At 41.1% G+C, this 25,420-nt stretch overlaps 1 protein-coding gene across 1 annotated transcript in view; it reads left to right on the forward strand.

Moving 5' to 3' along the window:
• The window catches only part of LNX2 (ligand of numb-protein X 2), an 85,473-nt gene that overhangs the window by 49,534 nt on the left and 10,519 nt on the right, over positions 1 to 25,420 (forward strand). Inside the window, exons 3-8 of the mRNA XM_040266746.1 lie at positions 2,808 to 3,034; positions 4,485 to 4,684; positions 8,325 to 8,693; positions 10,810 to 10,950; positions 14,599 to 14,776; positions 19,975 to 20,206. Of these exons, the coding sequence (XP_040122680.1) occupies positions 2,808 to 3,034; positions 4,485 to 4,684; positions 8,325 to 8,693; positions 10,810 to 10,950; positions 14,599 to 14,776; positions 19,975 to 20,206 (1,347 nt within the window). The remainder of the gene's footprint in view (positions 1 to 2,807; positions 3,035 to 4,484; positions 4,685 to 8,324; positions 8,694 to 10,809; positions 10,951 to 14,598; positions 14,777 to 19,974; positions 20,207 to 25,420) is intronic.

A 25,420-nucleotide genomic window follows, 5' to 3' on the forward strand; every position in this document is an offset into this window, starting at 1 on the left:
GCCTTTCATACTCTAACGTTCTATGGCTGTGTTTCTAGGTAGAAGTTTGTGAAAGGAATGCAATTTACGTTTTCTTAAGGCGCAGAGATGGGACTCCGTAAGATTGAACTTAGTATGATCCAGTATAAAGAGTAGGCATCTTTGAAGTCAGATCTGAGTTTGTTTGGGTTTTGACTCTGTAATTTGATAGCTCTGTGGTTTTGGCTTAGTTCAGGTTTCCCATTTGTAAAATGAGGATAATAGAGCGGTTGTGAGGATTCAGTGAAATACTGTCCATAACATCTACACAGCACCAGACACAGCTTAGACACTCAACACATGCTGGTGTCTTCCTTTCTCTTTCAGCTCCAAATGTTTACAGATGGGAGGGACACTGACTCTGGCCACCTGTGTCAGAGCTTTGGTCTGTCTATTCACTCCCTAATTTTTGTTTAAAAATCAGTTTTATTGAGATGTATTTCATCTACCATAAACTTCAGCTGTTTTTGAAGTGTACAATTCAGTGGTTTTTAGTATATTCACAGAATTGTGTAACCATCATCACAGTCTAATTTTTAGAACGTGTTAGCACCCCAGAAAGAAGCCCTGTACCCACTAGCAACCATCCCCATCCCCAGACACCCTGGTTTTGGATGATCTGCCCCAGCCCTCTTTTGCCCTAAGCTCTGCAGATTTTGTGGAATGCATGTATTTTGTTAACAGAGCTGCATGTGTTTGGTCTGGGCATCTGCCCTCATCACTGAAAGTGTTCTCTCTAAGGTCACCATGACCTCATTTCCAGATCAAACCAGCTCTGTGGCCCTTATCTTATTTGCCCCTTCATGGCATTGACACAGTTGGCTGCTTTTTCTTTGTTTCTGCTCTTGTGTGGTGGTTCTATCTCCATCTACTCAGTTGGTTCTATCTCCATCTACTCAGTTGGTTCATTGTATTTAAACATGGGTGTTCCCAAAGGTTCCCTCTCTAACTTTCTTCTGGGGCTAGGCAGGCTTATTCTTTTGTATGTTTGTATGGCATCATTTTTAATGTCTTTAATTCATGTTACCAATTTGCTCTTACTGGGAACTTATATATACCTATTTCTTTACCTCTCTAGCAACTTTGTTTTGCTTTTTAAACTTGTTTTTCTGTATTTAATAACTATTTCTTAGCCTTTATGATTATTTACTTTGTAGGATTTTTTTAGTCATTTGTTAGGCTAATTCCCAGGTGTTCATATTGTTTGTATTTCCTCTTCAATTCCTGTTCCTAGTTCTTTTTTCTAGTCTGTGTAGATATTTGTGTATGATATATATTTTGAGAACTAAATCTTTACCTATCTTAGTTATAAGTATTTTTATGATTCAATTTTTTTGTGTCAATTTTTTATTGAGTAAAATATTTAAAAAGTGAATTTCAAATTAAATTCTAATTACTTCTTGACAGAAGTAATCTTTTCAGTGATATAATTTTCAAAAATATTCACCAGGCCCTTACAGAAACACTCCGTGGAGCGCTGCCCCGCAGTGCAGTGCAGAACATCCATTGTGCCCCTTTTTAGCAAGGTGAAGGGAAAATGAGTCAAGAGAGAGTGCTGAATAGAGAGACTTCATAATGACCTTCTCAAGACCTTGAAATCCAGGACCTAAAATAAATCTTCGGTTCATGTGGGAAATTGTATTACTCATACCCTTAGGGAATAGCTTCTAATTTTAACTGAATTCTATACTTTAATTGAATTTAATTCTATACTTAGTTTGTTTGAAATTTTAGATTTTTTAAGAATGCTGTCATTGAATGAAAGGCTGCAGTCCTGAACACAAGACCGTCGTCTACCCTGCCCCACCTTTTCTAAACTTCTTCCCCCAGCAGGAGAGTCGGTGGGGTCTGTGGAGTCGTGTCAGGGTCTGGGGCTGTGTGCCTGGCTCTCTTCTTCATAGATGCCCGACTCCTCCTGCTCACTCCTCAGACGGCATTCATTATTCATCCTGTGTCTTGTCAAGGAGTCAGGTGGAAAAGAGCTGGCACCTTGCAGCATTTCCAGTGTGTGTATAAGACTTTCTTTAAATGTTTAAACAAGCATGTATCTGCCCCCTTTGTTTGCCTAAATAAGTCAAAACAAGCCAGGTAACAGTTATTTCTTGGTACTTATGGAAGTTTCCCCAGAACTTAGAAATACATGCTTTAAGTTTCATAGCGTACCTGTAATTCCCCTGTTGCAGCTTTGCTTTTACAAACCAGGAGGTATGTTTTCACCTGCTTCCTTGTCTGTCATAAAGTAGGTAGTCTGAGCCTTGGCTGAGCTTCCTGCAGCTGGTGAAGCTTCATGTGGGTCTCTGCTCCTAGCGGGTGAGGTGCAGTGTTGGTTGCAAGAGCAGAGAGGCCAGCAGTGCTCAGGCTCTGAGGCAGGGCGCCAGCGGCATGTGGAGAAAGGCACTCATTCCCACTACTGCGGTTCAGCCATCTACCTGTGAAAAGGGGGATTAACTGAAGCCTCAGGACAACCCTCACAGGGCAGAGACTATTGTAGTGCTGTATACTGGGTATGTACTAATATATTCCTAAACACAGCTTCTTACTGAAGTATTCTTTGAGATATACCAAATCCTTGTTTGTGCAGATGCCTTGTTTTAAATTTGCTGCATGGAGTGGTAAGAACTTAGTTTCTGTGGAAATTAAGATCAGAATTATGTACTGCTTGCGGGTACTTCTAGGTGCTTTTTGCATAGAAGCCTTTGCTGTTGTTTAGTTGTGGTACAAACTATTGGTCACCTTTTTTTTTTTCCCCTTTCACACTGTCTGGAAACCACCTGCTGTTGTCTTTCTAGATGCCCTGGAGCTTCTCATCGGAGAGCTGCCCTAGAGAAACGGAAAACTAGTAAGACTCAGATGGAGATCGAGAATGAAAATGGAACCACTGTCATAGACCTTCCAGCTGCTTTATCACCCGAAACGGACTGCTCAGGGCGGACGCTGACATCGGCATCCCTTCCCTCCTGGACAGAGGAGCCCGGCCTGGACAACCCCGCCTTTGAGGAGAGCCTGGCTGGGGACAGTACGTGCCACCCCCGCCTCTGTTCTCCACCTTGTCTGAAGTCAGGCGTTCCTTCCTTCCTTCCCACCTATCCCCACTGCCCTCCCACATATGTTGTTTTCCTCTTTAAACAATTAACTTTGAGATATGGTTCACATACCACAGAAGTCACCCTTTTAGGGGTACAGTTCTAACAGTTTGCAGCTTAGAAGCAGGATGTGGAACTTAGCCCGAGGAAGGGGACCTTTCCACTCCCTCTTATATTCAGTCCAAGATTCACTGGTTGTTAAACTGCTTCTTATTGTGTTTGTGTTCAAACGTTTGCTTATCACTTCTTGACTAAGACAACAACAATATTAAGAGCAACGAAAATAATGACCCCAATTAAGTGCCTCTTGTGTCAGGCCCCATGCCAGACCCTCTCCGTCCGCTAACTGACCCGCAGCCTGTGTCAGTGCCGTGAGGAGGCTGTATCAGGGAGAGTCTGGAGAGACTGCTTGGTCAGCATGTGCGGCCAGAGAAGGACTGAGTGTGTCCCTGACACCGAGGCCACTCCTCTGCTGCAATGCTCTGGTGGCCCCCTCGATTCCTGCCCGCTAGGAAAGTCTGTAGTCATAGCTCCTAGGCATAGCTTGGTGGTTGGCCCTGGGTATTTACTTTTAAATACTTAAATTACTTTTAAATACACTTTTCTTGAAGAAGTTCCTACAAATTCAGATTTTGCCCGCAATAGCCATAACCCGTTTTTAAGACGCTCCCTTTCTCAGGGCCTATGTGACTTCCCTCTCACCTCTGTGGTGACCACATACCAGAACTGTCTTTTCTTTATACTGCTGTGCATTGTTGAGATTTGTTCCCCCCTCCAGGGGCTTCCTTCATAGCTCAGTTGGTAAAGAATCTTCCTGCAATGCAGGATACCCTGGTTCAGTTCCTGGGTCAGGAAGATCTGCTGGAGACGGGATAGGCTACCCACTCCAGTATTCTTGGGCTCCCCTTGTGACTCAGCTGGTAAAGAATCCGCCTGCAATGCGGGAGACCTGGGTTCGATCCCTGGGTTGGGAAGACTCCCTGGAGAAGGGAAAGGCAACCCACTCCAGTATTCTGGCCTATACAGTCCATGGGGTCGCAGAGTCGGACACAAGTGAGTGATTTTCACACATACCACCCTCCAGACTGTCTCATCAGTTAGGATGAGGTGATGACTGATAACACTCTTAATACAGCTTCCAGATCTCTGTGTCACCCCTCATGATCTGATACATAGTAGCTGGTTGCAATAATTTACTGATCACCTTTAGGAGAAGAAATGTTTAGATAATCTTAACACACAGATATTGTTTGTCATTCTGTTTTCTTATCCAGTGGTATTGCATAGCTGTTAATGTAATATGACTTCTTTGCCTGAAGATAATCAAGATATAAAATGTTGTTTCTCTTTCCATCTATTTTTCTCTCACTTTTAACTCGGCAGCCACACCACAACCACTTAGCTTACCAGAAGGTGAAATCACCACCATCGAAATCCACCGGTCTAATCCTTTTATTCGGCTAGGAATTAGTATTGTGGGTGGCAACGAAACGCCACTGATTAACATTGTCATCCAGGAAGTCTACCGCGATGGGGTGATCGCTAAAGACGGACGCCTCCTTGCTGGGGACCAGATTCTTCAGGTACTTGTTTTAATTCCTCTGTCAACTTGGCGCTTTCTCGTTCTTACTCATGAGATTAGAACAACATTGTGGTACTGTGGGACCTGCGTTGTATGTAAGTAAGTTTTGCTGTTTTTATAAGCAAAGTGTGTCAGAATTTGTTAGCAATTTCTCCCATTTCCCAAGAGCTGGCTCAGGACAGGTGCTGTTTTCTTAGCCTTAAGCCTGAGGGGAGAGGGAGGTGAGGCTTCTGTGTGGGATGAAGTTCCAGCCTGGCCCACTGTGCTGGCTTGTCCACCTTCGTCCTTCCAGTTCTGCTTAGCCCTTCTCCCCTCTCCTTTGTGAGCCACTGACGACCTTCATTGCTCCGTTCATCACTTGGCATATCAGGACAGTGCACTGTGTAAGTGGACTTGTCTTTTCTGTATGACTGCAGCCACCCTGATGGAGTGGATGTGGCTCTAACATCCTGCCAGGCATAGCCACCTCCTTTATTGAAGTAAACCTGGAACCTCTAGGAATTTCCCCACCCCTAGGTGTATGCTGCCCCTCAGGTATGTTATCCCCACTATAACACTTGGACCCCAAACCCTTAGCACGGCTGATACAGACGGAACTTTCCAGCAGGGTTTTGTTTAGAAATACTAAGAAACAGGGTACAGGAAGCGTCACCAGTCCTGGTTATGTAAACTCAGCTTCTTGACTGTGCAGTGTTTACCAGTAAGCTCACTGTTCATTGCACAGCTGTGATTGCTCTCACCTTATGACATTAGTCTCTTGCTGTACGAGGCTGGCAAAACCTGTGGGTACCTCACCTGAACTTCCAGCCCCAAAGGCTGGGTCCGTGGGTTGCCCCCACATCCTGACACGTGGGCGGTTCAGGAAAAGAAAAGAGCCCAGCTGCCCTTTTCTGCAGCTCATATATTGTCTTATTTTAGTCCCATTTTCTCCAACTGCCAGCCATTCTGTTAATAAGTTTACATGGGTTTTTCTGTTTTCTTTTTTGCCAATAGTGATATACTAACATTAGGTATTCTTTTTCTAAATTTTAAAGGTAAAAATAAATACTTTATTTTCATTTGCATTTGTTTGATTACAACTGAGGTTAAATAGTTTTTTAGGCTTTGTTAGCTAATATAGTTGGGCAGTAGACTTTTTACTGCTCTGTTTTAGTGAATTGTGTTAAGTAATATAACTGAATCCTTATAACTCAACATTACAGTTATCTGAAATTATTGACTATATTTTTTGAAAATTTACTGAAAGCTATATACATTTACATTGTAGAAATTCCAAGGCTCTGTTGTTTATGGAGGCATAATACTGATAACTCTAGTAATAGTCATCTGAAATCCAGTTTAATGATTCAAATTGGTAACAAAAGTATGAACACATAACCTGATTAATGAATTCAAAAGGATCTCTGCTACTGTGGGCCCTGACTTCTACTTGGCCTCTTGGCTGGTTATGCTGGAACCAGTAAGTAAAGCCACACCCCTCACCCACATGTGGAGTATTAATGGTCACTCAGAAGTGAATACTGGGAAAGGAGGCTGCTTGGAATTTGTTACTATCTGGTTATCTCCATCTTTGTATGAGCTACATAAATAATACAGGGAGCCCAATTTGAAAATACCCGAGAGTTGTGAAGATGGTATATTTATAGAGCAAAGAGCTCTAAGCCTGTGCTTTTATTTTAGCAAACTATTTGCAGTAACAGGTGTGGCTTTGGTTTTCCCACATTAAACACACACCTTCTTCTGCTACATAGATTCTTTGACTAGGAGACCCATATACCTTCAGGACCTTTTGTGATGCAGCCTTTGGAGCAGTTGGAAGAAAAAAATACTGCTGGTATAAATTACATCAGTGTCACAATTAAAGATAATACAGCTTTTAAGAGCATTATGAAGAATGAGTGTTCTCAGTTGGAGTTATCATCAATGATTGAGGCATGTTCAGTTTTAAAGGAAAACAACTACAGCCATGTGTTGATTGAAAGTGAAGTGCAAGTGTGAGTCGCTCAGTTATGTCCAGCTCTTTGTGACCCCATGGGCTGTAGCTTGCCTGGCTCCTCTGTCCATGGGGTTCTCCAGAAAGAATACTGGAGTGGGTTGCCATGACCTTCTCATGGGGATCTTCCCGACCCAGGGATCAAACCCGGGTCTCTTGCACTGCAGGCAGAGTCTTTACTGTCTGAGCCACCAGAGAAGAAGCCCCATGTGTTGATTACACTGGTACAAAGCACATTTAACCAAAATGGTAGAGTTTACTCTTCTGGCACTGCTTTTACAAAGCCTAGAAACAATAATTTATTTGGTCTCTTCTTTCTCTGCATTTTTCTAGCAACCACACATTCATGAGGGAAAACCTTTTTCCCTTGTGGGATATTCCACCCCTACTGCTCAAGGCTAGTTAAGAGGCTACATGCTTTCGCATGGCTACGACTGGGTTTTGGCCAGAGTCATGTGATATCTGAATGCAAGAAAGACAAATGTGAGCTGAGAGCTAGGTGGCTCTTAGCTGAATAGACAGAAGGATGGTTTTTGATTCATGGATCCATGGCTGACTAGTCTTTTTAGACACTGCTTTAATTATGTACTTGATCCCGTGTTATAAAGTGTTCTTATTGAGGGCTTGGGTGGCTACCAAATGCACAAAAGGCTCAGATTTGGGAGAATAGCAAGTTTGTGTACGATACCTATGAATTTGATCGACGTTTTAAAGACATCAACAGGCCAAAATCAACAAAATTTCAAGGTAATAGTGTTCAGAACTATCAATCCTAGAGTAACAGGAAGTGGGGAGGCCTTGCTTCATGTAGATTAACATGAAAAAAATGTAAGGAGTTCAGGTGATCACACCTTCCTCAGCCAGATCCTGTCACTGCTATTCAGAGCCTTGTCCCCCTCGCTGTTGCGTTGGGTTGCGAGCAGCTCTCACTGTGAAAAATACAAGAGCTGTGCTAATCTCCTCCCTTTGGGTAAACAACTGGAGCTGGGTGTATTTTCTTAGTGATGTCACATGTCCAAGGATCAGTCACTGTACTTATTTCAGAGTTACAAAGTTTAATAAGTGTTCTGTGAGTACTAAATTATGCTCATGTTTGTTAGATACATTACACTTGTGAGCCAAAGAATTAGAGTGAAATTATGATTATCTGCTTTAAAGTAAGTCACTCATCTGAAATAAGATACGTTTGGAATGTGCCAGTTTCCTTAAGTTTATTTTCTCTAACTTAAGTGGATTTCATTTGATCAAGCAAACTTGTAATCCAGTAGACCTTCCGTTTCTGTTCGACTAGAGCTAGTCTTTCATCACCTCTTGTCATACCTGATGTTGACTAGTTAGGCTCATCCTGACTCGGTGGAGTGGATAGTGGTAAACACATTTTACACATGAGACACTCACTCAAACAAGCTCTGAAATCCACCACAGGTTATCCAGCTATCATTAAAGGCTGTGATCTGAACTACCAATCTCTACATACTGCTCTTCATTTTAAGTTAATTTTAGGAAGTCTGTCTTTTAGAATGTCTTTGTAAAGTGTTCTTTGTAAATAATGACTGTATATGTTTTTCACAAGGTTGGTCTCCTTTAGAAATGTTATACATTTCCACAACTTGGGAAAATAAGAGTCGTCCTAATGCTTTCTTTACAGGTCAACAACTACAACATCAGCAGCGTGTCACACAACTATGCCCGGGCCGTGCTGTCGCAGCCCTGCAGCACTCTGCAGCTCACCGTGCTTCGCGAGAGGCGCTTTGGAAGCCGCGCGCACGGCCACCCTGAGGGCAGCTCACCCCGGGAGGAGGTCTTCCCAGTGGTGCTGCACAAGCGGGACTCTGCTGAGCAGCTAGGCATCAAACTCGTGCGCAGAACCGACGAGCCGGGGGTCTTCATCCTTGACCTGTTGGAAGGGGGGCTGGCGGCCCAGGACGGTCGGCTGAGCAGCAACGACCGGGTGCTGGCTATCAATGGCCACGACCTGAAGCATGGGACGCCCGAGCTGGCCGCCCAGATCATCCAGGTAAGCCCTGCCTGTGCCCACTGCGCTTGCCCAGTCTCCCCTTGGAGCTCAGTGCATGTTCCCAACAGCGGGTAACAGCGATTGGTCCAGGGTGGTGCAACGTCACCTCACCATCCAGCCGGGCCACCTAAATTCTTCCACACTGTCTAATCCATGCTGGTCCTGCCTCTTCCCAGCTGATCTACACCCCCGTGACCTTCTAGGTGGCTGTTTCTAAAGGCCCTTTGGTGTCAGGTGGCCGGTGGTGGTGTCTGCACTTCACGTGTGGACTTGTGGGAGCAGCAAGACCCCAGGGGCTGTAGACACTGAGGGTACGACTCACCTGGTCTCTCCATTCCCCTGCACTTCTCAGTCCATAAAAATAGGGGAAGGTAACTTACTATTCAGAGTATCTCTATAGTGCCTTTTTAAAAAAATATAATATTTTCTGGAAGTAGGTTGTCATTATTAGAGAAAAGAAATGTGTTTTCAGTAACAGCATCAAAACAGATGAGTTAAAAACTAGAGAAGATCTTTAGGTTCTAGGATGCCATGGCATCTAAGGGGGAGTGGGGAAGGGAGGGGGCTTCCCACAGCCTTACAGAAAGGTAAAGCAAAATGGGTTTCTTTAAGGAGGCACAACACATATTGCAGTGGAAACCAAGCATCTGTTAATTGAATATCTGAAATTAAGATAGGTTGATAGTCATGAAATATGTATATGTACATAGAATCAAATAACAGTGAGGTTTTAAGACTAAGAAAACCCAGGTTTCGCTCCCCCTTTAACCTACTCCCCCCGCCCCCCCGGTTTTTTTTTTTCACTTTTTGGTTAAATGTAGTCTTCAGGAAACACACTCACAGCCATACTGCACTGAGAGGAGGTTCAGGCATTGGTCTTATTTCATAGACTTCAAGCTTAAAGAAATTGAATGCCTTGACATTCCCTCACATCAGAGGCAGCACTCAGGGCACCAGGGGCTATACCTGTGTGTTGCATCAGCTGCTGCACTGCTGAGAACAGTTTATCTTGTGTGGGGGGGTAGTTAACCCAGTTTGGAAATTTGTTAAAGGAAATGAGTGAGTTGGATAGGCTTTTGGAAGTGAGAAGTCAGTTCAGTAAGATAGCCAAGAAGAGAGCAATATATATTGACTGTGTCTCAGGCAGTGTTCTAAATTTCTAACCAAAATGTGGAAAATATAGTTACACAGGTAGAAAACACACTTAAAATTTTTCATCAGTAATACATTTATTTGGATTTTTATAATTTAAATAGTTACATCATATTTTGTGTGTGATTTTTTTTCCCCCCAAGGCATAGAAAACTCAAGTTGCTCAATTTAAGTTTCTTTTTGAGAAAAATGAATCGGTTTGACCCCTGGGTTGGCAAGATCCCCTGGAGAATTCCATGGGCAGAGGAGCCTGGCAGGCTACAGTTCGTGTGGTCACAAAGAGTCAGACACAACTGAGCAACTTTCACTTTCAGTAATCTTATTGAGGATTGTAAAAATAGATTCTGTGTCTAAAATGGAAATAAAATACTGAAGATAAAATATTGAAAATATGTTAAAATTGAATTTGCACTAAACACTGCAAGCGATGTCAGCATTGTTTGGAGAACATCCTTACAAACTCCTGAGTGTATATGTCCACAGACAGACACACATTTATACAACACATGCACTTTCCTTGTAAGTTCTGAATTCGCAGCTTTGTGTCTGCAATATGTTGCGAACATCCTAACTATGAAAGTAAGTGTAGAACTGTGTCCTGATCTTCACCAGCTGGTTGACTCTGTCATCTCCTGTTGACAGACTTGCATGTTTTGTTTTCATTTTAAAAGAAAGTTACCCTTCAAGAAGTCCTGGGGAGGAAGAACACCTCCTTGGGGAGGTGGACTGCTCTGCCTGGGTTGTTGGGGAGGGGGGTCTGGGGAGGGTCTGTCCAAGAGCTGTGTGTGTATTTCAGCGGCAGACACCTTGAACCACAAGCTCACAAGACCAGCTCCCTTCCTCCTACCACCAGGCACTTGCAGCCACCCCAGGCAAGGCCCTGGCGCAGTGATGGGAAGTACTTGTGCTCTGCGAAATGAGAAACATCGGTAATGACTGGTGGCTGTGTCTGTATTTCCTCCAGGCCAGCGGGGAGAGGGTGAGTTTAACAATTGCCAGACCAGGGAAACCCCAGCCTGGAAGCACCGTCCGAGAGGCAGGAACTCAGAGCGGCAGCCAGCACCACCCACAGACGCTGCCTTACAATAGACCCAGCTCGCATAAGGTGAGGCGCCTGCTCATGGTTCTGAATTCATCCACCCTCCAAGGATAAGTCATTACAGGCTGGTGAGACTTTAATGAGGGCTGTGCACTCCTGGAGAAGGTGCACAGAAGTGTTTGTGCAGTGTGTGCGTCCTGCCACTTTGGAGAGTGCCTGTCTCAGTCCCTCAGTCAGTAGTTTCTTGGTGGGGAAGGCCTCCTGCCAGGTGATTAATGAGAAGTAATTGTCCAGAAAAATCTTTGGTTTGTTTAGTTCTGTTTGAAAATGGGACTTAACTTGCTCATTTAAATGAAAAGTTTACATAATTGAAAAGGCATAATGAAGACAATGATTGACAGCCTGTACTTAGCAACTGTAGGTAGCTTGCCTAAAACAGAATTAGACATGTGAATATTAAACACATAACTCATAAATTTTGACAGCTACATGTATAACATATAATTTTATCTTCTAGAATAGGAAGACTATTCTAGAATAGGAAGACTACCCTAAATCTTTTTAAAATTCCTGTATGTTTTATCCCTGCTTCTTCAGTATTTCACTGGTTTTATAACATATTCCAAGGTCTTTTACTTGTGCTGAGAATTTTGATACTGTCTCACTTAAGTTGCAGAAATTTAAAGAGGGTTTGTAGTTCCTTCTTGCTAAATGAGCTTCCACAGTCAATCTCTTTAAGTAAAATTAAATTTCTTTACTAAACAAAAACATCTGTTGGTCTGCTTAAAACCACAGGAAGTTCCCTGTGTGTTCAAATGACTTCTTAGTGTAAGGAGAGTATTTGAGAGATTACTTACCTTTGGAATGTCATAGGGACCCTGAGAAAAGCACCCCTTAACAGCAGAAGTATTTTTGGCCTGTCAGGTGTATCTGGTTTCCTAGCTTAAGTACAGACTTGTCACTGGTTTCTGGTTTAGTTAATACTTGTAAGAAATTGTACCCACAGGCTCGTTCTCATTTCTGAACTGAAATTGAAGTATATGAAGGAAACCTGTAATTTCGCCTTCATGATGATGACTATGAAAAAGGACTTACTGTTTTTAATAGGAATTTCAAATAGTTGTTTCATACGGCTTGTCCTTGCTTTATGCATATAATATATGTTCCTAAAGAATCATAAGGCAAAAATAGATTACTGAATCAATTTTTGAATTTTACATCATTGAATTTTATGGTAATTTGAGATATGAGTGTCTGAACATAATTTTAAGACACTTAAAAAACTGTACTTGGTCATTCCAACATTCATATAGAAAACTCCGCTTATTTTATTTGGGGCAAATATTTTTTTCTCTTAACTTCCTGTTAACTCTTGTTGTCTTTAATGTTATATGACAACTGACTGATGCATTTGAAAAGACCCTGATGCTGAGAAGAATTGAAGCCGGGAGAAGGGGATGACAGAGGATGAGATGGTTGGATGGCATCACCGACTCAATGGACAAGAGTTTGAGTAAACTCCAGGAGTTGGTGATGGACAGGGAGGCCTGGCATGCTGTGGTCTGTGGGGTCGCAGAGTCAGACACGACTGAGCAACTGAACTGAACTTACATGACAACATTTTAAATAGAATAAGTTTAGCATTACTATGTACTCTGCAAATCTGATTGGTTAGAACAACCACATGAAATATACTTTTAAGTGTTAGCTATTTACTACTAAAATACTACATTTGTTATATAAAATCCTGATTTGGAAAAAGGGCCTCCTATGGAAGACAAACACAAATTCACCCCCAAAAACCCCGTTCAGATGATTATAATCATTGTAAAAATCACGGCATACATGAGCCTACTACTAGGCCTCTAAGTAGCTGCTTAGATAAACATTTGTATGATTTAGTACTTTAATTGAAGTATACTGAGTATAATCTTTAAAGTTTGGTTTGGTTCCATTCCCAAGGAGAAATTGTATATCTGAGCCCTCTAGACAACTAAAATAACTAATTGATTAAATACCTGAAAGCCAAAATTGCTTGTAAATATATTCAAGACTACTGAATTTACAGGAGTTGTCTTAATAAAGTGGGTTTTGTCCATTTTTGAAGGATACTAAGATGGATTTCATACCTTTAAACAGGCTTAAGACATTTCCAAGTTTTCTACTAGGTCATAACATTTTCTAGGAGTGCTAGGCAGTTCTTGCAAGTAGCTCCCTTAAATAAAATTTCAAGAGTTATATGTGTTCTAGGATCAGAGAAAGGGAGATGGGCCTGCAGTTTCAGGGGCTGGATTAACAGATAGGTACATGTCAGTGCTTTCAAATCATGTCATTAAAGGAGTGCTACAATTCTGTAACCATAAGCTCATATTTCTGTTGTTAATAATGTTATAGTTGATAAATGTTGGAAACCTTCTTACGTTAGCTTTCCCTGTGGGACAGTAGTGGTGTGGTGTGGGTGCACATCATATGTGCACATGTTCATATATTTGCATCTGCTCAAGTCCCTGTGCAGGGGCTTAAAGAGCTGTATGATTTGGGACGAGTTACAAGAGCTGAGCTGTTCCTCATCTATAAAAGGGAGGCACCAATAGTACACTTACTTTGAAGACCACAGTGAGGATTAAATTAAATAATGTACATAGTGCTCCCCTGCTGGCTCAGTGGTAAAGAATCTGCCTGCTAATGCAGGAGACACGGGTTTGATCCGTGATCTGAGAAGATCCCATGTGCCACTAAGCCCATGTACCACAGCTGTTGAGCCTGTGCTCTAGGGCCTGTGCTCTGCAACAAGAGAAACCGTCACAATGAGAAGCTCCTGCACCATAATGAAGAGTAGCCCCCACTTGCCACAACTAAAGAAAAGCCTGTGTAGCAATGAAGACCTAGCACAGCCAAAAAGAGGTAAACTTTAAAAATAATGCATAAAAGCCATGAGCTTGCACATAGTAAGCCTTCAATATTGTTTTAATATTCCTATTATATATGTACCTTGATTTTATTGAATTCTATTTTTCAAAAGAAAACTGGTTATCAAGAGTATCTCAATAATAAGTAACAGTAACAGATGTCAATAAAAATAGCTTTTCCTTGAGAATATAGTTCATTGGGGATTTATTTCCTTGTCACTAACTTCAAATTTTCAATTATTTTATATCCTTTTAGCTTTTCGTAAAAGGTTTGAAGGTAGATTTGCATCTGCTTCATGACTGAGTACTCTGATAACCTTTGTAAGTCAGAATCAGAAGATAAGTACGTAGCTTTTTTGTTTTTGGCAGTTAGTAAAATCCACACTTTAATACTACTGTCAATTTTTCTTTCAAAGAATATAAGAGAAAAATGGAAGTAAAATTAATTGGCTTCTCTTCAGGATCTTAAAATTCAAGTGCATTATTTACTTTTGTAGATTGATCCGACCTGGGAGCTCATGGTAACTATATACAAATGATGAGCTTGTTTTACTTGGACTTGCCTGTGTCAGCAGCCCTGAGTGTTTCAGTTCCATGTACAGTCATGTGAAGAGACAGTAGTGCAGAGTTTGTCATTGTGATCCACATGGTTCCTGTGCCTGTGAAGAACTGTGTATTACTTTCAATTCTATAGTGATTTTTTTTTAATGCCTTTATAATTGCCATGTAAGTTTTTACTTCAGCTGTCTTTACTTTGCCTATATATATTATTCATTATCCAATAAGTTTTTCCTCTCACATTTAGGATCTTGCCCAGTGTGTTACATGCCAAGAAAAACACATTACTATAAAGAAAGAACCACATGAGTCCCTTGGGATGACAGTAGCTGGAGGCCGAGGAAGTAAGAGTGGGGAACTGCCCATCTTTGTGACCAGTGTGCCACCTCATGGCTGCCTTGCACGTGATGGCAGAATTAAGAGAGGTAAGCTAGGGGTTTGGACAGTTTCACCACATCTCTCAAATTCAGCTCGCATTCTTACAAATAAGAATATCTAACAAAGTTTACTGTTAAGCATAGCTTCTTAAAATATCCCTTGCATCAAGAATCCCTGGCCTCTTGGATCTAATGCCTGATGATCTGAGATGGAACTGATGAAATAATAGAAATAAAGTGCATAATAAATGTAATGTGCTTGAATCATCCCCTGCCCCCAATCCTAGTGGAAAAACTGTCTTGCATGAAACTGGTCCCTGGTGCCAGAAAGACTGGGGACCACTGCTTTACATATGGAAGCATAAAGCCTCTATAAGGTTAGAAAAATTCCTAAGTAAAGGGAAATTGCTGGAGCTTAATAATGGTTCTGTTACTTTCTAACAGTTACTCAGACTGTTGGGTTACTTTATGTTGGAAAAGATCCTCTAAGAGGTTTATGTTCCCAGCCTTATGGCAGACTAGATACTTGGAAAGATTCTCTCTCTTGATTTTACTAACTGCCAGCAGAAATACACTTGCTGACTATTAAAGTGTCTGAGTGGGAGGAAGCTCACAGAAGAGGTTGAGCAGAAGATAAACTTAGTAAAAATGTAGTGGTTTTAGGGATTAATTCATTCACAATTTCACAACCCCTATCAATACTACTAGAAAAGGAAATGGCAACCCACTCCTGTATTCTTGCCTGGGAAATCCTATAGACAGAAGGAGCCTATAGTCCATGAGGGTCACAAGATTTCAACATGACTTAGCAACTAAACAGTCAATACTATATAATTTGTATGGGGGGTGGTAGTTGTAAAAATAGCATTCTCAATATATTTGGTTTGTTTCATATGGAAAAGTAAATCTTAAAAGCTATTTTCCAAAAGTGAAGTTGGAGCCTTACCTTACACCATATATAAAAATTAACTGATCCAAGACCTAAATGTAAGAGGTAAAACTTTTAGAAGAAAACCAAATGTAAATCCTCATGGCTTTGATTAGGCAATAGATTAATCAATGGTTATCTTAGCTATGATACCAAAAACACAAGCAGTAAAAACAAAAACAATAGAAAAGATCAATGAAACTAAAAGCTTGTTCTTTGAAAATATGAACAAAATTGATAAACTTCTTTCCAGGCTCAGCAGGAAAAAATGGAGAGGGCCTAAATCAGTAAAATTAGAAATGAGAAAGAAGTTAACAGCCAACACCACAGATATACAAATACAAAGGACTTTAGAGACTACACTAGCAACTATAAGCCAATAAGATGGACAACCTAGGAGAAATGGACAAATTCTTAAGAGAAGTACAATTTCCTATGACTAAACCAGGGTGATATAGAAAATATGAACAGACCGATTACAGGTACTGAAATTGAATGTCAGAAAAAAATCCCAATAAATAAAAGTCTATTACCAAGTGACTTCATAGGAGAATTCTGTCAAACATTTAGACAAGAGTTAGCACCTGTTCTTCAGAAATTATTACAAATAACTGCAGAGGAAGAAACACTCCCAAACTCAGTGTAGCCACTGTCACCCTAATACTAAAACCAGACAAAAATACCACAAAAAAAAAACAAAAAACTACAGACCAGTATCACTAATGAACATAGACTCAAAAGTCCGCAACAAAATACTAGCAAATTGAACCCAACAATACATTTAAAGGATCATATACCATGATCAAGTGAGAGTTATACCAGGGGTACAAGGATTTTTCAATATCTGCAAGTCAGTCAGGGTGATACACATTAACAAATTGAAGGATAGAAACTATATGATCATCTCAGTAAATGTAGAACAAACTTTTGACGAAATGTAACATCGATTTATGATAAAACTTTCCAGAAAATGAGCATAGAGGGAACCTACTTCAACATAATAAAGACCATACGTGACAGACCCAGAGCTAACAGATTCAGCGGTGAAAAGCTGGAAGCATTCTGTCTAAAATTAGGAACAAGACCCATTTTTATTGAATATAGTTTTGAAAGTCCAGGCTACAACAGTCTGATAGAAGGACTCTAAATTGGAAAAGAAGTAAAACTGTCACTTTTTGCAGATGACATATTAATATTTAGAAAGTCCTAAACATGCTACCAGAAAACTACTGGAGTAGTTTTCGGTGAATTCAGTAAAGTAGCAGGATACAAAATTAGTGCATAGAAATCTGTTGCGCTAACAATGAAAGACAAAAAGGGAAGGGAACAATCCCATTTACCATCACATCAAAAAGAATAAAATACCCAAGAATAAACCTACCTAACGAGTTTCCCTGGTGGCTCAGACAGTAAAGAATCTTCCTGCAATACAGGAGGCCAGGGTTCAATCCCTGGGTTGGGAAGATCCCCTGGAGGAGGGAATGGCAACCCACTCCAGTATTCTTGCTTGGGAAATCACATGGACAGAGAAGGCTGGCACACTACAGTCCGTGGGATCATAAAGAGTCAGACACAACTGAGTGAATAACACTTTCACTGTTCAAGGAGGCAAAACCCTGTACTCTAAAAGCCATAAGATGCTGATGACAGAAATAAAAAATGAGACAGATGGAGAGATGGATACCATGTTCTTTGATTGGAAGAATCAATATTGTCAAAATAGAGGAGTTTATTTGTTTTCAGATTCAGTGCAATTCCTATCAGATTACCAATGGCATTTTCCACAGAACTAGAACAAAAAACTGTAAAAATTTGGAAACCTAAAATATCTGGAATAGCTAAAGCAACCTTGAGAAAAAAGCAGAGCTGGAGGAATCAGGCTGCCTGAGCTCAGACTATACTACAAAGGTACAGTAATCAAAACAGTATGACAGTGGCACAGAAGAGAAATATAGATCAGTGAAACAGGACAGCCCAGAAATAAATGCTATAGTCAATTGATTACATACCTATAGTCAGTTACAAAGGAGGGAAAAATATACACTGGAGAAAAGACAGTCTCATCAGTTAAGTGGTGCTTGGAAAACTGGACAGCTACATATAAAAGAATGAATTGAGAACATTCTCTAACACCATATATAGAAATAAACTCAAAATGAGTTAAAGACTAAATGTAAGATTGGATACTATATATGAAAACATAGGCAGAACACTGATGAAAACTGAAGCAATGTCTGGATCCGTCTCCTGCAGTAATGGTAATAAAAACAAAAACAATTGAGATCTAATTAAATTTAAAAGATTTGCACAGCAAAGGAAACCATAAACGAAACAGACTACCTACAGAATGGGAGGAAATATTTGCAAACGATGCAGCCAACAAGGGGTTAATCTCCAAAATATACAAACAGCTCAGATATCAAAAACAAAACAATCAAAAAACAGGCAAACAATCTAAACAGATATTTCTCCAAAGACGACATTAGATGGCCAAAAGGCATGTGAAAAAATGCTCAAGATCTATGTATTTATATGTATATATAAAACTGAATCACTGCTGTACACCTGAAACTAACATGACATAGTAAATCAACTAAAAATCTAAAACAGTAAACTGTATCAAAATCACAGATTTTTGTGCTGCAAAGAATACATCATTAAAGTGAAAAAACAACCCACAGAATTGGAGAAAATATCTATAAATCATGTATCTGATGAAGGGCTTGTCTCTAGAGTACTTATAGAACCGTTATAACTCAATAATAAGAGATAAACCAATATTAAAATGGGTAAAGGATCTGAATAGTCATTACTCCCAAGAAGACACACAAATGGCCAATAATCATTTGAAAAGATGCTCAGTGACACTAGTTATTAGGGAAATGCAAATTCATCACTAGGATGAATATAGTTTAAAAGACAAGAACAAACATTGGCAAGGATGAATAGAAACTGACTTCTAATTTGCCAGCAAGAATACAGAATGGTACTATTGTTTTGTAAAACAGTTTAGCAGTTCTTTCAAAAGTTAAACAGTTATCATATGACCCAGCAATTCCATTCCTAGAAAAATGAAAACATATGTTCACAAAAAACTTGTCCATGAAGGTTTATAGCAGCACTTTCCATAATAGCCAAAAAGTAAAAACATCCCAAATGTCCATTTACTGGTGAATGGATGAAGAGAATGTGATTCATCCATACAACAGAATATTAATTAGCCATAAAAAAGAGTGATGTATTCCCACATTCTGCTGTATAGTAGAAATGAATCTTGGAAACGTGCTAAGTAAAAGAAGCCAGTCACAAAAGACTACATGAATCCATATATATGAAATATCCAAATTATATCTATATGTCTACATATCTATCTTTAGAGATAGAAAATAGATTAGTAGTTGTTTAAGACTAGTGGTATGAGGTTTTGGAGGTGGTAATAAAAATGTTCTCAAAATGACATGTGATTGTTGTACATCTCTGACTATAAAACCATAAAATTACAGACTTTCATTGAATGGTATATGAATTATATCTTTATAAAGCTGTCTTTTTAAAGTTATTCATTCTGTTGAGGAATTTGAGGTAATTTTATTTGTTTGTATATATTTTTAAATTTTCTACAAAGAGAATGTTTTGCTTTAATAATCTAAAAAATGATGAATTGGGAGAGGATTACTGTGGACTTTCTTAGTACAAATGTTTGTGCTTCTTATAAAACTAATCCTTTCCTTCCTAACCTTTTATATAAGCTGCATTGCTCTTTTTCATTATATTACTCAGCGTAGCAACAGACACTGTTTTTCTTCCTCAAGCAGGACATGTTCGAGTAATGAATTTCATTTGTGTTGGCCCAAGGACACGCTCTGTACATACTCTGATAAGTTTGCACTGTGTGAGCTATGTAGAGCTGTCTAGATGTATAAAACTGTATAAATATAAACTAGAATGTATTAAAAATCCATTTCTAAGGGCAAAAGATCAAACCATTTTCTTAATTGGAAGGAACTGTAGATAGAGAAATGACAGTGTCCAGGGCCTGTCCGCTGCTACACCAGCGCTGACAATGTGAACCCAACTGAATCCCACAGCCACAACTTTTCCTGTATATTACTACATTAAAAAATTTTTTTTGATTGTTTGGGAGTGTTCTCTGTGAACTGGATTTTTCCTCAGTATTCTAGAATTATAAAGAAGAGAAAAATGGTCTCTTATCTCATCAGAGATTTTGGACCTAACCTTTGATTAGTTTACAGATAGCAGGATTCATAGGGAAGTAACCACTTGGTAACTCACTTTCCTTGTTTCCTCATTTGAACAGGTGACATCTTGTTGAACATCAATGGCATTGATTTGACCAATTTAAGCCACAGTGAGGCTGTGGCTATGCTGAAGGCCAGTGCCACATCCCCCACAGTGGCCCTGAAAGCGCTGGAGGTGCAGGTGGTGGAGGAGGCTGCCCAGGGCCCGGACGAGCCACTCAGTGCCATCAGCGAGAATGAGTACGACGCCAGCTGGTCCCCGTCGTGGGTCATGTGGCTCGGGCTGCCCAGGTGCTGAGGCTTTTCTGTTGTTTTATGGAAAATTGTCATTACAGCCTTTATCAGGGTGTAGCACAGCAAGTTAATGAGGAAGGAAAAAGGCTTTGGTTAGATAAAAGTAACAGCCCACTCCAGTGTTCTTGTCTAGAGAATCCTGTGGACAGAGGAGCCTGGAGGGCTGCCATCTATGGGGTCTCACAGAGTCAGACACAACTAAAGTGACTTAGCATGCATGCAAGCATTGGAGAAGAGAATGGCAACCCACTCCAGTATTTTTGCCTGGAGAATCCCAGGGATGGAGGAGCCTGGTGGGCTGCCATCTATGGGGTTGCATGCATGCATTGAAGAAGGAAATGGCAACCCACTCCAGTATTCTTGCCTGGAGAATCCCAGGGAGGGAGGAGCCTGGTGGGCTGCCGTCTGTGGGGTTGCAGAGTCGGACATGACTGAAGTGACTTAGCAGCAGCAGCAGCAACTTCAAATCAGGTCAGTTTTTCTTCGTGCTCATGCTCAGTCGCTAAGTTGTATGCGACACTTTGTGACTCTATGGGTTGTAGACCAGGCGGCTCTGTCCATGGGATTCCCTAGGCAAGAATAATGGAGTGGGTTGCTATTTCCTTCTCCAGGGGAACTTCTCGACCCTGGGAACAAACCCATGTCTCCTGCATTGGTAGGCAGATTCTTTACCACTGAGCCACCTGGGAAGCCCCCAGTTTTTCTTAGGTTATTATAGTCAAAAAAGGTAAATTTAACAACAAGAACTAAGCCGAAGAGATTTACATATGCTTATAAAAACGACCCCTACTAGAGGCTTCCGCGTGGGCCACTGTGAGAGTGGGCCGCTGTGAGAGTGGGCATTCAGTCTCCTGCTCAGAAGACTCTCCTTTACCAGCCTTCACTCTGACACGCTGCTGGGAGGTGCTGACACGTGCTACTAGAGGCTCCCATGTGGGCTACCGTGAGAGTGGGCATTCATTCTCCTTGCTCCAGAAGACTGTCCTTTACCTTCACTCTGACATATGCTGGGACTCAGGTGTATTATCCACTGGGAAAACCAGGTCAAAATGTCTTCCTGTCCCAGAGCTGTTCTAAAAGCCCTTTCTTAATCCTTTTAACTCTTCCTTAAAAGGAATGTAAAACTGAGTTTTTATTGGACATAGAGAGTCTGTAGGCCAAATCACTGATGTTCACAAGTATGTGCTCTTAACCCCTGTTACAAAGAGGTCACGGCTTTTGACCAGCTGATCAGCCAGGACATTCTGCGGCTGGTTAGTGTCTGGTCATGAGACGTTTGGGACCTCCAGACCATGGCTGTGTGGCTTGGTACTGAGGTAGGGAGGATGCCCATTACATTATCATCTTTGTTTCCAGCTCAATTTAGGTTCTTACTGTAGAGAATACTGAAACTGAACTATGACAGAACATTGTTTTAACCCAGTGTGAAAATGATCGATTCTTTAAGTAGTAAGAATATACCAGTTTCTGAGCCATCTGGTTTCATTTGGAATAAATCACTAATAATTAGCATTTATATGGTGCTGTACAGTTTATAAAATATTTTCACATAAAGAATAACAGAAAAAAGCAAGAACATTATTGAACTTAGTTTGTTAATTTAATTTTCTGACTTGTCCTCTTGGTTAAAAGGATAAGAAGGAGAAAAAAAGAAGGCCCCAAATTGTAATAGAATTACTGTTACAGGGACCTATAGGGCTCTTGTGGAGAGAGATTTTTTTTTTACAACAGAGATGATTAACTGCTTTATAGGTTTATTCCAAGTACCAAAAGTGGTCTTTCCCCCCATTAAAAAGTAAACATGCTATAAATGCTTGCTTTTCAATTCCTGCAGACATGCCATCTAAGTTGTGAGGTGTTGGCCCTGAGAAGGAGCCTAATTGATTATAAACACTCATCCCAAAAGTCTTTGCGTGAAGTTGCGCCCTTGTGCTGAGCAGTTCCGCACAGGTACCCCCCACCTCTGCCTCTGGACAGGACAGGACCAGTGAAGTCCTGGAGAAACACCCCTGCTACTTGTAGCTCTCCTTTTCTGTTATCCCAGGCTAGTTTTGGGGTCAGCACTTCTTCCTGTGTTCAGAACATTTTCTGATGTGCCAGGAACAGTAACAAAGATTTTAGGTGAGAAATACACAGTATAGTACAAGGCAATCAACAGATTCAGTGCAATGTCTATCAATGGCATTTTTCACAGAACTAGACCAAAAAGTTTTAAAATTCGTATGGGAACACAAAGGCCTCAAATAGCCAGAGCAATCCTGAGAACAAAAAACAGTAAGTGGTCAGGATGGTGGAGTAGAAGGACCTGAAGCTCACCTTCTCCCACAAACACATCAAAAATGCATCTGTGCATGGAATGAGTCTCACAGAGTGCCTGCTGGATGCTGGCAGACAACCTCAGACAGCTGAAAGGGCAAGAGAATCTTGGGCTTCAGAAATGAGACCCGGGAGAGGAAGGACGGGGGTTGGCTGTGCAGAAACAGCCAGGGAGTGATGGGTATCTGCTGCGACTGCCGAGGGTGTACACAGAGGATGGCTGGCCACCCTTGAGACCAGGTGCCAGTGTCTGGGGATGTGCAAGGCGAGGGTCAGGACCCACCCTTTTCCCCATATGCACATGCGCAGAAGGCAGGACACAGCCTGCACAGGATCCAGGAGCCGCCATGAGCCACCACTGCCGCCCGCCCAGACACCAGGAGGATCACAGCTGCTGCCATCTCCCTCTCGGACTCCAGGTGTGGTCGCAAGACACCATCGTGAGCCACTGCTGCCACCACCTGCCCAGATGCCAGAAACAGTCACAAAACACCATCGTTGCTCCCCTGGAACTCCAGGAGTGGTCTCGAGCTGCCTCCGCGCCCACTGTGTGCTCTGGGGGTGCACCCAAACCACCCCTGCCACCAGAAACTCCAGGAGCAGGCCAGCCACTGCATCTGCACACCCCCATCAAGGGACACGACCGGCACACACTGAGGAGAGGCAGCAGGCATCCATGCTAAAGACAGCCCTCACACCAAATATATTAAACCTTCACAAGTGACACAGGGATGCCCCCTCATATAAATAGCCCCCAAGACCACAGTTTCTCCTAAACTCAGAATGAGAGAAATAGAAGTAAAATAAAGCAGAGGAACCATTTCCCGTTAAAAGGCCAAGAGAATTCCCCTGAAAAAACAAACAATGAAAGACCTCTTCAGTCTAATAGACACCAATTTTAAAAAGGAGGTGATGAAAATATTGAAGGAATTAAGAAAGGCTATGGACAGAAATGCAGAGTACTGTAAAAATGAACTAGAAATATAAAGAAAAACCAAGAAAAATAAGAAGGCTCATTTGCAGAGACAAAAGCTGAGCTGAAGGCAATGAATAGCAGAATGAATAATGCAGAAGAATGAATAAATGGCCTGGAAGAAAGAATAATGAAAATCACCCAGTCAGGACGGCAGAGAGCCAAGTGGGAGGGAAAAGAAGTGAAAGCAATATAAGAGTGCCATGGGGTAATACAAAGTATGCCAGTCTACTCATAGTAGGGACTCTGGTAGGGGAAGAAAGAAAATGAGATCAAAATGTATTTGAAGAAATTATGGCTGAAAATATCCCAAACGTAAAGAAGGAAACAGATACTCAGGTTCAGGGATCACAGAGGGTTGAAACAATCTAAACCCAAACAGACCTACACCAAGACGTAGTATAATACAAATGACAGAAGTTAAAGATTGGATCCTAAAGGCAGCAAGAGAAAAAGTTGATTACAAGGGAACCCCCACAAGGCTATCAACTGACTTCTCTGCAGAAATGGCAGCAGGCAAGGGAATGGTGAGATAAATTCAAAAGTCCTGAAAAGAGAAAACTATACCACCCAGGATGCTCTCCCCAGGAAGATTATCATTTAGAACAGAAGGAGAGAAAGAATTTCTCATACAAGCAAAAACTAAAGAATACGGCAATACTAAACATATCCGAAACTCCAATACTTTGGCCACCTGATGCAAAGAACTGACTCATTGGAAAAGACCATGATGCTGGGAAAGATTGAATGCAGGAGGAGAAGGTGACGACAGAGGATGAGATGGTTGGATGACATCACCGACTCAATGGACATGAGTTTGAGCAAGCCCCAGGAGTTGGTGATGGACAGGGAAGCCTGGTGTGCTGCAGTCCATGGGGTTGCAAAGAGTTGGACATTACTGTGTGACTGAATTAAACTGAAAACATATCTGAAAGGAAAGATCGAAAGGTCTTCTCTAAATAGGAAAAAAAAAAAAAGTAACAATCTACAGGAAAGAGAAAATCATAAATGGAAAGTAAATCACTTATATAAGCCAGTACACAGATTAACATATCATTGACCAGAGACATATGTTTTTAGAGAGTAATACAGTTAATGTGCTCACCCTGGACTGTAGCCTGCAAGGCTTCTCTGTCCATGAATTTTCTAGGCAACTTTATTGGAGTTGGTTGCCATTCCTTCTCCAGGGGATCTTCCTTACCCAAAGATCGAACCCACTCCTCTTATGTCTCCTGAATCGGCAGGCAGATCCTTTCAAAACTGATGCATCACGAAATTTTGTGTTTCTAAAAGAACCCCCCTCAAAGGTCCACTTTGTTTACTATCATGGAAGATAAAAGAACATATTCTAGAAGAAATACCACCCATAGGACTAAAAAAAAAAAGAACCACCAGAAAGTGTAGTGTCTGCTCTTCCAGGGGAAAGCACAGTGACACACTCTGTTTTTGTAGTAGATGTGATCCCCTGAACAGAGGAACCCGCCACACTGCCTGCCATGCTTTAATGAAATACTAGAATGCTTTACAGTTTAAGACATGTACAAAATTTCAAATAAATACATTAAGTGCAAAAAAAGTTGCTGATATGATTTGAGTTTACTCAAATGCAGGTGTTTCAGTATTCACTTACATAACAAATTGCCAGCACAGGTGTTAAATTTCTGCAAAGAGCACCCCCCCACCAGTCGATAATATGTTAAAAAAATAATAAAAAATATTTCCATGAAAGTGATGACCACACTGAACAACAAAAGAATGAACATGAAGATGTAAAAGAGGTCATCAAAATTATATAAAATGTGGGGGAGGAGAGTAAATGTAGATTTTTTTTCCCCTCTAAAATGTGTGTGGGCCTGTATGACTACCAGTCTAAGGCAAATAGATATAGGAAGTGGGTAACATACTTGAAAAACAAGATAACC

This window comes from Oryx dammah, unplaced genomic scaffold (assembly GCF_014754425.2).
Source record: "Oryx dammah isolate SB20612 unplaced genomic scaffold, SCBI_Odam_1.1 HiC_scaffold_24, whole genome shotgun sequence".
Lineage (NCBI taxonomy): Eukaryota > Metazoa > Chordata > Mammalia > Artiodactyla > Bovidae > Oryx > Oryx dammah.